This window comes from Mollisia scopiformis (genome assembly GCF_001500285.1).
Source record: "Mollisia scopiformis unplaced genomic scaffold LY89scaffold_11, whole genome shotgun sequence".
NCBI lineage: Eukaryota > Fungi > Ascomycota > Leotiomycetes > Helotiales > Mollisiaceae > Mollisia > Mollisia scopiformis.
The window spans coordinates 826,897-841,347 of NW_017263591.1; the positions used below are offsets into that span (position 1 = coordinate 826,897).

Genomic DNA, 14,451 nt, shown 5'->3' on the forward strand with positions numbered 1-14,451 from the left:
TCTTAGCTGAGAGCGTGTTGTATGGATATATAGGTGGGAAAGAATTATTGTGAGAGCCAATAAGCTTGCTTGAGATGAAGCACAGTGTCGACGGGCTAAGGGTCGCTTGCGAGTAGATCTAAGAGAATAGAGATGTTGACTGCAGCTTGTCCCTTTGCTCAACTTCGCAATTGCCCGAGAGACACAAGCTTCTGGGCCAAGGCATGTGTCATGGATCGGAGGAGCTGGAAAACATGTAGTCACAACTTCAATTCCAAATCATGGTTGCGAAACAATGTGGGCCGAAATACATTGTGAAATGTCGAAGGACTTGATACCTATGTCTTCCTTATAAACCTAGACGCCACGCTTTATGCATTTCCCTTTACCTATGCACCCAAATACAACGAGATAGGCAGAAAGAGGTTATCGTCGGCCTCCGCGTCCAGCTCCACCACCCATCATATTCATCATTGCTGACACTATTGGCAAATCAGTAAAGTTCCCGGCAAGTAAGCGAAGAGGACAGGAATCAAGATCTCCTAGGCAGTTGAGAGCTCGGGTTCTGACTCCTTCGTAACAGGGAATTTGACTTACTGTCTGGCATCCCGCCGCCGCCGCCGCCACCACCTCCAAGCATTTTCATGAGTGAACCCATATCTGGCATTCCACCTCCAGCACCGGCACCTCCCATACTGGCCAAGCGTTTCATTGCAGCCATTTGCTGTTGCTTGTTGGCTCCACCCATAGCACTTTGCGCTCTATTGCCACTCTCATTAGCATGTCGCAACAAAATTTAGAAGAGAAAATTGCTCACCTCTGGATATTCTTCATGTTTCCTCCCATCTTCTTTGCCATACCTGCCATCATTTTATGCTGAGTCAACTTTTAAGAAGTTAGTATGAGTTTTTAGACAACTATAAGCTGAAAAGTGGAGGAGCTGGGCTCCTTGGGAACAAGTATTCAACGACTTCTCAAGACTCATCTCAAAGCCCCAGCCCGTCGAAGAATAGCAAACACAAGGTAGGGCGGATTTATACATACCAGGTCTTCGACTTCTCTAACACTGGTACCGCTTCCGTAAGCTATCCGGGTCATGCGTGTGGGTTGTTCAATGAACATCTTGCCATCACTGTCCAATTCCTTAGTTGTCATGGAATCGCAGATATATATCATCCGCTTGAGCTTCATAGATCCCTCTTCGTCATCCATGCCTTGCATCATGCCGCTCATCCCGGGAATCATGCCAGCCATCTTAGAAAGTGGGCCCATCTTCATGATGTTTGACAACTGGTCTCTTAGATCTCGGACAGTGAAGACTCCCTCGGCAATATGCTTCATAGTATCTTTCTGATCGAGCTTGAGAGACTGTACGTGCTCTACCAAACCTTGCATGTCGCCCATTCCAAGCAGTTTCGATACGAATTGCTGTGGAGCGAACTTCTCCAAGTCTAACATATGTTCTCCTGTACCAATAAATACTATCGGAGTATGTGTTGCAGCTACGGCAGAAATAGCTCCACCTCCGCTTGCATGACCGTCCGTCTTTGTGATGATGATAGCACCAAAGTCTGCAGTCTCCTTGAAAGCTTTGCTTTGCGCTTCGGCTTGTTGCCCAATACTAGCATCGAGAACCATGATAGTCTGGTCGGGCTTGACAGCAGTCTGGATATCCACCATTTCCTGGAACAGCGCATCTTCTTGTCGATGTCGTCCAGAAGTATCCACAATGATGATTTCGAATCTTTCCTTCTTAAATTTGTCAACGCCCTCTTTTGCTACCACAGCTGGATCCGTTTGCGTCAGAGAACCGTAGTATGGGATTTTGGCCTTCGTTGCGTTTTGCTTGAGCTGATCAAATGCACCTGCACGAAACGTGTCGGCGCATACCAGACAAGCCTTAAACCCTCTTGATTGATAATGCCTCGCCAGCTTCGTGCATGTTGTCGTCTTTCCCGCACCTTGTAATCCAACAAACATGATAACATTTGGTTTTCCTTTCTTTGGCTTGAATGGTTCGGCATGAGGGTCGACGAGCTTGACGAGTTCGTCAAAGACAGCTTTCTGAATGAGCCGTTTCTTATTGACACCTGGTGCTTGTTCCTTGAAATTGACGGAGGCTTTGATCGACTTCCGCAGGTTCCCAACTAATCGTACATTGACATCAGCCTCGAGAAGGGCTGCACAGATCTCCTTTATCATGCCATCAAATGCCTGGAATCTGTTAGAATGGGGACGATGAACAGTATGTACGACTTGCCTTTTCGTCCAAGTTTGCAGACCTTGTCAGGTCGCTGACGGCAGCGTTAATGCGCCGTCCAAGGTCTTGAAGAACCATACTGCTAGAGTTGAGATACTTTCTTCAAGAGTGTTTATGTGGAACTTCAATATCTACTCTAGCGGCGACTTGTGAGCATGGCGGGGTCTAGCGCCGGGAAATCGTTCATCCGATCCGGCTAGTAGCATCGATATTTTTATTTTCGAGAATTGAAGTTCCAAGCAAAGAATATCGAAACAACAACATTGATCAAGATGCCCGGCCCAATCTCGAAGAAACGCAAGGTCGAGGATGGAATGAAAGGAAAAGTCTCGCGACCTGTCAAGAAATTCAAGAAGCAAACCGATTACTACAGTTCTTCAGACGAAGAAGAAACGACCAGCCAAGATTTCAAAGCAGTAAATCTGCAAGAGTCGGATGAGGAAGACGCCAATGTCACAGACTTGGTCGCAGCAGAGGCGGAGGACAACGATGAGTCTCCGATTGAAGACGATGTCGAAGAAGTCACGGATGCCTCAAATTCGAATTCGGAGTCTGGCTCAGAGGAGGAGGATGAGGACGATGACAACCCAAACCTAATACGAAAACGAAAGCGCAATGACCCCGAAGCATTTGCGACCTCGATGTCGAAGATTCTGGGCTCCAAATTGTCTACGTCGAAGCGCAGCGATCCAGTGCTTTCGCGCAGTGCGACCGCTATACAAGCAAGCAAAGAGATCACGGATTTGGCATTGGAGAAGAAGGCACGGCATAAGATGAGGGCAGAGAAAAGGGAAGCGTTAGAGAAAGGCAGAGTCAAGGATGTATTAGGTGCTAGTACAGCATTTGATGCTGCCAATGGGAGAGGAGAGGGGCCAAGTGTGCAAGAGACAATGGAATTGGAGAAGAGATTAAGAAAGACTGCGCAAAGAGGTGTTGTCAAGCTCTTCAATGCTGTCAGAGCAGCGCAGATCAAGGGAGAGGAAGCCGCTCGAGGTGCTCGAGAAACAGGGTTGGTGGGACAGGGAAGACGTGAAGAGAGAGTCAATGAGATGAGCAAGAAGGGATTCTTGGATCTGATTGCTGGCGGTGGTGGCTCCTTGAAGGCTGGCGCTATAGAGGAAGCATGACGAATTCATGAAAAGCTTGCATATCATGGCGTTGAGCTGGGATTTTGGCGTTTTATTCCTAAATCAAACGCTGATGCTAAGTCTCCCAAAGAGGCTGATGTACAGGTCGTTAGTATTTTGTACATGGGCTATGATACCCTCTAGATAGTTTGTTCCTATCTTCCAATTCAATATGCCAACGGCAAAAAAGCGCCTGGGTATGGACGCTCAGTTCACATAGTCTATCTTTGTCTCCTCGCTCAGTCCGCAAATCTAGCTTTTCTTACTGAAGTCGCTAGCTTGTAGATTTCTGGTCATTGAAGGCAACTTGACCCTCAGTCCGTCCAATTCCTTCGTCATCTCGATCTGGCAACCCAGTCTTGAAGTTTCTGTGAGACCAAAAGCCAAGTCCAGCATATCGTTCTCGTCGTCCGTTGCTTCCGGGATCTTGTCGTACATTGTCTCGTCCTCGACTATGACATGGCATGTTGAGCAGGAACATGATCCTTCGCAGGCACCTGGTTGTTTGTTAACCTCGCCCCTCAGTATGCAGCCTGTATACTTGCCTTCCATCTCAATATCATTGCCTTGTGCAATAGTCAGGAGATTGTCGCCCTTGTTGACTGCAATCTTGTGTTCATCTCCATCTTTGTCAATGAATGTAACATAAATCCTGGGATTTCATCAGCATGCCTTCCAAACAACCAAGCATAATCTGGACGCACTCTTCTCCGTCCTTAGGAGGCTCCCAATGGCCATGGGAGCTGATTGAACTTGCTGAGAAGCTTCGTCTCGCATGATTTGTGACTGAACCCCCAGCAAATCTACCGTTTGTCTGGCTACAGGTATGGGATGATATTCGGGAAGCCGGATTTAAGTTACATGTTGAGAAGAACGAACGAGCTTGGCTTATGGATGTTCGAGCACATATTTCGTGACGGCTTCGTCCGCCTGGTCGCCCAAGGCTTGATAGGCCCCGTATTAGAGTTCTCGTAGTAGGCATTATTCGTAATGTGTAAAATTCGTGAGGGGGTAAAAACCGTAGATGGCGTCCGCAGCTATAGGAACTTTCGTGGGGGCTTTGTTGCAGATGGCAGATTCTGTGAAAACAAATGTGAAGCCAGATATGCTCAGCTTAAACTACAGACTGCGCCGAGGAGGGGCGCAATCAATTGGTAGAGGTGGAAATGTTGCTTTGTTGGTGTTGAAAGAGGCACATGCTTTCTAAAAATTATTTGTCGGACAATTCGCGAAAAGGCCGCGATGGAGATGTCATCCTTGTCCAGCATCATAGAAAGCTTGCATATTGCCCAAAAGCTGGTCCGCTCTTCGAAACAAATACGAGCCCTCCTTTCTCCCTATTGATGTAACCAACAACCAGCCAGTATGTCGACTTCTCGAGATGGGCCAAATCCTCTAAGACCATATTACAAACCGCCATCCATCGGTATATCACAAGATCTTCCAAATACAACGAGCTCTGGAACACATGGACTGGGACCAAGAAATGGCAGCGCTGCGTCCTACGCGTCATCTGCACGCGATATATTCTCAGAGATGGACTATTCCGATTATCTCTCAGATACCTCGCCCTCTGCTCTGGAATCCGTAAGGAAGCAGGTAGACGACTGGTTTTACAAGTACATGAGCATACTCCTTGCTCAACCCTTCGATGTTGCAAAGACTATCTTACAAATCAGGTGTCAAGCCTTGGACGATGATCCAGTTCAAGTGGCAGAAGACACACCCTCACAGCGGTCATCCTACAGAGATTCCATTTATGATGGCGTAAGTGAGAGATGGCATAGCTGCAGATAGTTTGCTAATTCCTATGTAGTATCCTTCAGATGACTCTGATCCTGACGAGCCAGCATACTTTACTTCTTCAGCCCCGTCTGCTACTTCATATTCTCCTTCACGGCATCGACGGCGGCATGATAGTGACCCTCGTTACTCCCCTCCTTTGCCAAAGGCAACGAAGACCCCTGGCCATCAGCTAGTTCTCAGGAAACCAGATTCTATATTAGAAGTTGTGTCACAAGAATGGACCAAGGAAGGAGCATGGGGTGTATGGAAAGGATCGAATTCGACTTTCGTGTATAATATCCTCCTTCAAACCATTGAGAAGTGGTCAAGAGGACTCCTCTCTGCCCTTCTGAATCTTCCCGACTCTGGGTTGAATATGGGGATTGAAGCTTCTGCCGAAATGATTGGAGCTCCTTATCCTTGGGCGTCTCTTGGACTCACGATTGGAGCCGCTGTCATTGCTGGGGTCATACTTGCTCCTTTGGACCTCTTACGTACCAAGTATACCCTATGATTCCTTCTTGTCGTTTAATACTAATTATCTGCAGGCTAATCATCACTCCAACATCTGCTCCGAAGCGCTCGTTGATGTCACAACTACGCACCTTGCAGTCATATCTGTGCCCTACAACTTTGATTGTCCCAACTGTATTGCACTCAATGATTACACCCACGATCTCTCACTCCACACCTTTACTTTTACGCTCCCATCTTGGCATCGATCCGGTTACAACTCCAAATTCATACGTATTAGCCAACTTCATGTCAAAAACGGTCGAACTATTTCTGAAACTTCCTTTGGAGACAGTTCTGCGACGAGCACAAGTAGCTGCGTTGAAAGAAGACGTTGAAATGGCGCGTGTACATGGCCAATGGGAAGGAGACCTTGAAACTACTGTCAAACCTGGCGAGTACAGAGGCGTAATGGCCACTATGTGGTTAATAGTACGCGAAGAAGGAGTCAGGGAAACTCCTGTGACTTCAACTGCTGTGAAGAAGGTGAAAGGGAAGCAGGTCCCGAAACAGCAGAAAGGCCAAGGTCTACCAGGTCTATGGAGAGGTTGGAAAGTTGGCATGTGGGGTCTAGTGGGAATGTGGAGTGCTCGAGCATTGAACGGAGTAAATGCTGATAACGCTAGTGGTGAGTTCTGAGATGATAGAGACATGATACCAACATTTGAATTTTGGAGTCGGAATCGTAGGTTGGGGAGTTGGGGTATATGATCGGAACTCAACTCTGTATCTTCGGTATATACACGTTCTGTAAGTACCCATGTCAAGTTATATGCGTGGTTCAATTGACACTATTCTCCGCTGGATCAAGTTCTCAAGCTACCTTGATCGAGATGTATCAATTGATCCGACTCCTATCCATGAAATTTGCATTGACTGTACTGAGCAAGGTCTCATGCATAAATATTATACATATTGAGCTCCATCCTACTGCATATTGCATCATAAGATAATGCTAATTGTTCCAGAGTTTGTGGGATAACATAAGTGGGTTGAGTCCCAAGTGTGATTTAAGATCTGAGGGATGTAGTGAACGACGTGATAATCCCTGGAAGAATCCACGGTTCCTATGGTAGCTGACTTGTTGACATGGCCACATCAAGTGAATGCTCTGGTATGTAACTTTGGAATGCTGCTAGTAACCTTGGATCCTCCCGCATCCACGGATTTTTGGTCGAGAAGTTCTAACACTATAAACAACGCGGTTGAACCAAAAGCCAAATCGACAACAACTTTGAGGGAATCAGAAAAGGCAACATACAACAAAATATCGATCTATAACTTCTCTTTTCGTCAATCTGAGCTCTTCAAGTGTGTCTCACCCGATTAGCGATCATGTCGTCTTCAAAAGGGATTGATCCATACCTTCTTAACTTCAATTCTAACACCTATGCTCGAGACGATGTTAATTGGGGGGCAGGAAAGCTGAGAGACTGCACTGTCTTTATTGATAACCCTTCACGACCACGACTAGCTTCTTCCAAGTACCCTCTGTTCGATTTGGCCACAGATGAATGCAGAGGCAGGGATCGTAGGAGGGAAAACATACAAATGACCGTCAGAGATCTCGATTGGCAAAAGTGGAAATCTTTCCTGCGAGCTGGGGCACTATTCAATCCAGCAACACAGGTACTTCAGGTTCCCGATATGTACAATAAGCTCCAGAACATTGATCCCGACAGCGAATATGATTTCCGGAACACAGCCATCCTACAACAGCTCAACTATGTGCAGGATGACACTTTTTGGTTCCGAATGATCGAAATAAAGAATGCGAACAAACCCATCGACTACGTAAACATAGAGGCGCCGTCTACAGAAGAGCCTACCATCCAACCTGTCGACGTATGGTCCCGATCTCGAGAACAAGGATCGGGATCGGGGAAAAGGGCACGTCCAGGCTCTTCTGATGAGTCGCAGAGCAGGAAGAAACCAAGAGGCTCAAAAGAGACCCCTGGTAGCGCAAGCAAAGCCCAAAGGGCTGGGAAACTAGCGAAGTATGAAGAAAGGGATAAAAACAATTACAGCCCTTGGGAATCTGATGTTGACGTAAACGACCCGAATGGTAAGTTCTGTTGAGAATCTGCTTGCCACTTTTACTCTCTGGGGGTTTTGTAATGGTCCGGTATACTGATAAGATTTTTATCGCTAGGAGACGGCGGCAATAGTAACGATGAAGACAACGATTCGGAATATGATGATGTGGAGGATGACGACCTCGACGATGTCAAACAGGAAGTGTTCGACAGAAGGTGAGTCTAATGTTAAGCTCATCATGTGGTTGTATTTGGCTGATAACTCTCGGAGGATGAATGGTGTAGTGGATGATTGCGAGCAATGGGACCGAAAGACATGGGAAGACTGCTGTGAGTTCTTTAGAATGGATTCTACCAATGAGAGCAGAGATCAAACCGCCCTCGTGAAGTTAGATGAGACTTCAACAGCACAATTCAAGGTCTTTCAAGCGTACGGAATTTACAACATGATGCTCAAATCCCGGGGGCTGGCTGGTGGAGGTTTCCTGGCAGATGAGCAAGGTCTTGGAAAAACCAGACGTAAGGTCCCTTTCTTCAGTTCTCACCCCATCACCCTTGGACTTCAGAGCTTCGAGGAACTTCTCTCTTGAAAGCTTTGGTTATAAGATAATATCTGTTTCATGGTTTGTAGGATGGACAATATGAGTGGGCTTGAGATATGAGGAATAAAGTGGTGCAACCACGTGAAATCTTTGCTATCTCAAAGATTCCGCCTTTCCCACTTGTATTGTCCTATCAACTCTAGAAAAAAGTATTATGTCATATTCCAAGCTACACAAAACTCCGGTTTAGATTATCAAGATATACAGAGTTGGCTTGCTGACTGAAATTGGCCTGATACTCAGAGGGCCTAGGCTTTTGCATCATGGAGCATATACTTGCCAATGCTTGGGATCGCATAAATGCAGACCAAAAAGCCAACGGTGGTGAGCACAACCTTGCGGCGAACTTCCAAGCAGCAGAATTTTGTCCTTGCGAAAAGGATGGAGCAATACCATTTTCCATACCATGCCCATGTTGGAACGGTTCAGTCTCCGGGAAACTGCCACCGAAACGTGGGCCCAGTATTGTAATAGCGCCACCAGGCCTGCTAAATGTTTGGAGCGAGGAATTTGAGAAATTGACTGGGAATGCTGTCGCCAACGGTACGTCAAATTCTGCCCATGTTTTGTATTTGATATAGGAGCCGAGATATTCGGTAGCCTCCTCGAGAACTGTTTGATAACGAAGATGTTGCTTTAACTCTTCGATTGAGCTCCTAGACTCCTAGATCTACATAAAAGGGGTCTACTGATTTATCAATAGGTGTTTCATCTGTTCCGGGGCAAGATAGATTCCCGATGGAACTAGCTATTTTTCATGGTAATCACATCATTCCGCAAGCTCAGAAAGCACGCGTAACAAAGTGGCTTGAGAACCCCATGACAGCTGGTACCGCTGCTAGAGTGATGCGTGGGTTGACCAAATACATTGCTGTGTCCTCCTCAGCATCGTTCGAAAACTACGCCAGCAAAACCTGGAGCAATCTTGACACAATTCCTTGGGGCCGTGCTATAATAGACGAGCATCATTTTGCGTTCAATCATGTGAGTCTTTTCAACAAGCCTTATTAGCGTAGTCAGTTTTAGGGCATATGATGGATCTTTGCTAACATCCCTCGTAGGACACAAATGCCGTGAAGATGATAAGACTTTTGAGCGGGGAACCGCACACTTGGATGCTTAGTGGGACGCCTTTCGAGAGTACTCCAGCTAATCTCGACGGATGGATAGAGGTCCTTCGGCGTAGGAAGAATCAAAACGGAAAACCAAATCAGACTACCTGGGCAAACACGTCTTTCCATCATGCCAGGAAGAAGGAGTTGGCAGATATATCTGCAGAATACGTGTTCGCAGTGAACAATAGCGGCAAAGAAAGGACACCCGGAGGGCAGGATGCAATGGTCCTACGACTCGCCGAGATTTTGAGGGCCTTGATGATCAGACGAACTACCGATTCTCTCTGTAAGTTTCTACAAGATAATTTCTTTTCCTTGCCCACTTTCATTATCTATCCCCTGAGCCAAGCTTTCAATATGATACATTTTTTATGTCAAAGTGTTATTCAGTGTCTTTAGGTATCTCGCCCCTCCCTTCCACTCGGATATCTAATTTTTCTACTTTCGATAGGGTTCGACCAGAAAATGGTTCTACTAAAATGGAACAATCACCATAAGGTCATGGCAAATCCAAATTCAGCTTTTGACACATACGAAAAAACTCTCCGTGCCCAGTCCCTTTCGTTGTTGAAAAAAGGAGAGAAAAGAGCAGCCAAAAAGCCGACTGGCATGGCGTTGCAGAATAGCTCAAGGATGCTTCGTATTGCTGCTACGTTTCCAGCCATCTCTCGGTAGGTGTCAAGTTCTCCCAGGACAACTTCCTATTCCTTGCTGTCTCGAGAGTCATACTCCCGGGTAGGTCACCTGACTGGACTCTTGAGACACGCATAACCACTCCCAAAATACAGAGGAGGTGTACTGACTCCGCGCTTCGACTGCAGGATTATTGTTCAGGAGAAACCTGATTTCACAATGACGCAGAAGGATATACTGCCTGCCTGGTATAAAGACTCTAGGGGATCGTCATATGCTACATACCTCGATGAATTGTATCAGAGCAGCGACAAAATAACTAGGCTTGCCAAAATCCTTACTACGGTTCGCAATGGGAAAGATTATCTGAAACGCCCCGAGAAAATTATTGTTCTTTCTACCATTCCAGCAGGTAAGCTCCATCTTCGGGTTCTCTTGCGAATCTTCGCAGTGAGACATGAGTTCCATTTTCCCGCTAAACCTATCGCTAGTTGCCTTCATTATATCTCTAGTAGGCTCCTCCGTTTTCTACACTTAACCAACTGTCAATTTGACAATTCGTTGTCCGAGTATATGCCAGGACTTCTATATAATACGAGGCCTTAAGTTTGACGGACTTTGCACTAACACTAGTATCTGAGTAATGTCAGTCGTCGACTTAAGATGCACTGCGGCGTTTTGGTTCGCAACATAGCATTTCTGGGTTCTTTGCTGACGCTACTCAGTGGATCAAAAAGTTGGGTATGGATAAAGCTATTCTCGTCCACTCGAAGTCAGCCAACCGGGCTGCGATAATGGATGGGTTTCAAATGAATAGTCTTAGCCAGTATAAGGACAAGGGAACGAAAGTACAGAGGACCGCCTACGTTGAAGGGACACAAGCCACAATCCTCATTAGCACTTGCAAAGTAGTCGGAGTCGGCTACACACTTACAAGGTCATTTAGAGGTAAGCCATATCTATAGTTTGGAGGATATCATACAGCCTGCTAATAAATTAGTTGTTCTCATGGAACCAGCTTGGCTAAGGCGGGACGAAGAGCAGGGTTTTTCACGTGTGAAGCGTATTGGCCAGATGAATGCCGAAACACATACTTACCGCATGATGAATAAGGGCAGTGTGGTCGAAAAAATTATCGCTCAACGTCAGAACAGCCGTTACGGCTTATCTGCAGACGCTTTCAAGGCGGCTGTCGATGAGCCTGACTTTGGCGACGACATGTACGACGCCTCTCAAGATGAGACCGACGAGTATGGTATGACATACTCGCAGAAAGAGATAGCAGCATACAAGAAGAAGGCCAATCAACGACAGAATCAGGGGTATTTGGATTATGATGACGACGATTATGAAGTTTGATTGAAATCATCGGCGGCGTGTGTCATTTCTCATTCTCCCTGCCATATATTCCACTATGGAGATCCTGCTTAATTCTGGAGCATATGTTCTGTCTGAAGCATCTAGCAGTTATATTATGCGTCTTGTGCATTGGATAGGTAATTTGCAACGGGTGTATTCAGCAGGCAAGATAAAAGTTCTAGTATGATAGACTCCCGTGGCAAGTCTGGCTTCGCAGAGTCGTTTCTTCTGATTACAGTGATCTTCTACTCTATCTATCTTTCCTACATCAGCATCAGCATCTGTGCTTTTCGGATCGCTTCTACAACTACACAGCTTGTTTGTTGATATAATCGAGTCGAGCAAGCATGTGGTATACGCCTGTGAATACCACCTTTTACTAGGACGTATTATACATAGCTAATTTGCCCAGTTGTTATCCTAGAATCGGCTTTCATGTGAAGGAATGCAGAGCAAGGATATTCGGGAGTGAAGCGCATCAGGCAAATGAACAGCAGAATACACACCTCCCGCTTCATAAATGCGGGCAACCCTTGTTAAGCAGCTAATCACAGATCGTCAAAAAAAAAAAATCGGAATCTCCTAAGTAAGAGGCCCTTCCAGACGCCGGGCGATTAGTACAACTTTAGTCAAAGACCAGCTCTTAAAAGTGGTGAAGGGCCTCTGGACTTCCAGGGAAGCACAACTGACGACCGAGTGAGTCCTGCAGATTCCGTGATTTGAAAAGGGAGATTACATAGAGACCAAATCAGACTTAAGGGGCAGCAAGCTTGCTTGGGACTATGCAAATAACTTCGTTTGACGCGATCTCTGTATAGTCTCCTACAACCCATTGATCATTCACTTGCATTAGATGAGGTACCGAGTACTGGTCCTGGTGCCCTTGTGCTTTGAATCATTTCATTCTGGAACAGTGCAAGTATGCACAATTATACTGTACTGAACATGTGGTGAATGAGACATTCACATGCCAACTTCTTAGCCCGCATTCTTGCTATGTTGCCATTCCTACGAATTCCCATTATAAACATTTCCTCTTTTACACGAAATCTTGGACAACGCTTCGGATCAACTTCCGCGATATCGACGCAGCGACGCTCGCAAACATGGCAGACGCGAGTCGGAAAGAGATATGGATCATGGGAGGGCCAGACCTCCTGTCGGCGGAACCAAAGAAGCAATGGCGAACAAAACGTTTGTTGCAAGAATGTAAATGGTACTGGCAAAACCATGCCAGAACAGATGGGGACGGTCAGTATCCTTGGCCAATCCGGGATCTATGCAAGGAAGAGTTTCGGGGCACAGGAGCTTCATTCAATTTGCAATTCTCCGATTTCGATTTCGCCTGGTTCAAAGATGCCTTCCTACCAAAGCAGAAGTTTGATGTCAATCAGCACCGATTAGAGTTTTTGCAACACCATGCACCGTGGATGGAATGGGAAGAGTTCGCACTTACGGAGCGTAATTGGATCTCTAGTTTCGAGCAACAGTCATCAGTGGGTGTTGAGGACTGGTGTTTTCGCTTCAGAATGGTTCCCCATGCCATGGCAAAAAATACCTTAGACACCCGGCCGATCCCAGCTCCCCCACCAGGTGGAATACCTGATAAGGACAATACTCGATTGCCCTCGATGCCGCTAGCGCAATGCAAGATAGTGTTGTGTCACGAAGGATTTGCCCCTGAGGCTCGAGAGATCTTCAGTATCAGAGAACTCGGAACCCCAGAATACTTAGCCAACGTAGATTCTCTTGGTGCTCCAAGGGATGAAATGACCCGAGGAGATCTGAGCTACCAAAAGTGGAGAGATGTGATAGTTAAGCGCTTGAACAAGCCTACCAACAAGGAATATTCTATCAAATGGATTCATCCCCAGACCTGGTACGAGAAGGCGTGGGATGTGAAAGATCCAGACGAAACTGAAGATGACCTATTGGATTTCCACTTATCCATGAAGACGCTAGTTAAATATAAGGAATATCCCGGTCGAGACAAGTTCTACTTCCAGCTTTATATTCCTTCGGAAAACACAGAAGACTTCGATGACTACGCACCAAATTGGTTCACCAGGTTTCTGATGAAAACAGCTGGCCAGAAGAAAACCGCCGGACAATCTGGAGGAGTTCAACGATCTGGAGCAGGTGGTCAAGCGCGAGGAGCAATAGGGCAGTCAGGAGGCTCTTCATCGAGTAGAGGTTCATCTCTAGGTGGTGGCTCATCTTCTGTTACTGGTTTCCCATTCATTAATGGCTCACTCCCCATCGGTGGCGAATCTGACGAGGATACTGCCATGAATGACTTTGAAGCCAGTCCTGGAGAGCCTGACCCCTGGTCGAGGGGTGGCGAGGCAGACGAAGACGCTAGCAAAAACAAAAGAAGCAGCTCAGCCACTGCTTCCACCAGTAGAACCGCGCCTAGATTCTCTGTTCCATTAGCGGGTGGAGGGTTCGCAACCGCCTCAGCTCCTACCGAAACTTCAAGTGCCGGTCCAATTACTAAGGGACGAAAAAGGTCATTAAGTCCCTCAGCACCTGGTAACTCAAGAATCACGCGGCAAAAGACACAGGCCAATGATTCCGATTCATCTTCCGATTCTTCAGATGAGGAGCCCGATGACAAAGAATCAGATAAAGAGGGAGAAGAATCGGACGGAGAAGAAGAAGATGGAAATGACTTCGTTGAAAAGTAAGCCCTTCCACTTCTGTAAGCCGAGAGATTTTGCGAAACTCACCACCTTCAGATTTCTCACAATTGCAGATGTGACAGAATCCTCACAGATGGAGGACAACCTGTTCACAAACTTCTGCGCATTCTTCAAGCTCCAGCCAAAGAAAGCGAAGAAGCCCAAGTGCGAAGTGAACCTTGAAGGTGTCTCCATACCTTTTCGAGTCTACCAAGTGTGTAATCAAAATTTCATTTCAATGCCCTCGGATTGCCTCACAGTAGAGCCATGACAAGTTTCCTATCCTGCAGTACTGATGATGCTGATGCTGATGCTGATGATGATGCTAGGCTTTTGCAATATACTGGATGCTAGATAAAGA

At 46.4% G+C, this 14,451-nt stretch overlaps 5 protein-coding genes across 5 annotated transcripts; 3 read left to right on the forward strand and 2 right to left on the reverse strand.

The window, feature by feature from the left end:
* Positions 1-405: 405 nt before the first annotated feature.
* Positions 406-2,317, reverse strand: LY89DRAFT_696935 (signal recognition particle protein; the record flags this gene model as incomplete). The annotated part of the gene is made up of 5 exons (XM_018216869.1): positions 406-461; positions 577-740; positions 797-864; positions 1,024-2,193; positions 2,240-2,317. 5 exons carry the CDS (start codon positions 2,315-2,317, stop codon positions 406-408), a joined length of 1,536 nt encoding a protein of 511 aa, XP_018071916.1.
* Positions 2,318-2,511: 194 nt separating this feature from the next.
* Positions 2,512-3,366, forward strand: LY89DRAFT_645118 (Rrp15p-domain-containing protein; the record flags this gene model as incomplete). Its single annotated transcript, XM_018211864.1, has 1 exon — positions 2,512-3,366. The coding sequence occupies one exon, from the start codon at positions 2,512-2,514 to the stop codon at positions 3,364-3,366; it is 855 nt and encodes a 284-aa protein (XP_018071917.1).
* Positions 3,367-3,618: 252 nt separating this feature from the next.
* Positions 3,619-4,577, reverse strand: LY89DRAFT_645119 (ferredoxin; the record flags this gene model as incomplete). Its single annotated transcript, XM_018211865.1, has 2 exons — positions 4,071-4,577; positions 3,619-4,018 (listed from the first exon to the last, which is right to left on the reverse strand). Exons 1-2 carry the CDS (start codon positions 4,346-4,348, stop codon positions 3,619-3,621), a joined length of 678 nt encoding a protein of 225 aa, XP_018071918.1. The 5' UTR covers positions 4,349-4,577.
* Positions 4,578-4,731: 154 nt separating this feature from the next.
* Positions 4,732-6,303, forward strand: LY89DRAFT_584041 (mitochondrial carrier; the record flags this gene model as incomplete). The annotated part of the gene is made up of 3 exons (XM_018209245.1): positions 4,732-5,133; positions 5,183-5,652; positions 5,700-6,303. The coding sequence occupies 3 exons, from the start codon at positions 4,732-4,734 to the stop codon at positions 6,301-6,303; spliced, it is 1,476 nt and encodes a 491-aa protein (XP_018071919.1).
* Positions 6,304-6,764: 461 nt separating this feature from the next.
* LY89DRAFT_56935 (uncharacterized protein) lies at positions 6,765-11,818 on the forward strand. The gene is made up of 12 exons (XM_018208574.1): positions 6,765-6,975; positions 7,090-7,729; positions 7,817-7,916; positions 7,972-8,219; positions 8,546-8,845; positions 9,006-9,286; positions 9,364-9,703; positions 9,869-10,088; positions 10,239-10,462; positions 10,542-10,561; positions 10,776-10,998; positions 11,051-11,818. The coding sequence occupies exons 2-12, from the start codon at positions 7,216-7,218 to the stop codon at positions 11,407-11,409; spliced, it is 2,829 nt and encodes a 942-aa protein (XP_018071920.1). The 5' UTR covers positions 6,765-6,975; positions 7,090-7,215; the 3' UTR covers positions 11,410-11,818.
* The last annotated feature ends 2,633 nt before the right edge of the window (positions 11,819-14,451 follow it).

Coding starts and splice junctions, on each gene's coding strand:
- LY89DRAFT_56935 (XM_018208574.1), top strand. CDS start 7,216: ATGACCGTCAGAGATCTCGATTGGCAAAAGTGGAAATCTTTCCTGCGA. Junction 10,463..10,541: donor TCTTTCTACCATTCCAGCAG/GTAAGCTCCATC, acceptor ACCTATCGCTAG/TTGCCTTCATTATATCTCTA. Junction 10,999..11,050: donor ACTTACAAGGTCATTTAGAG/GTAAGCCATATC, acceptor CTAATAAATTAG/TTGTTCTCATGGAACCAGCT.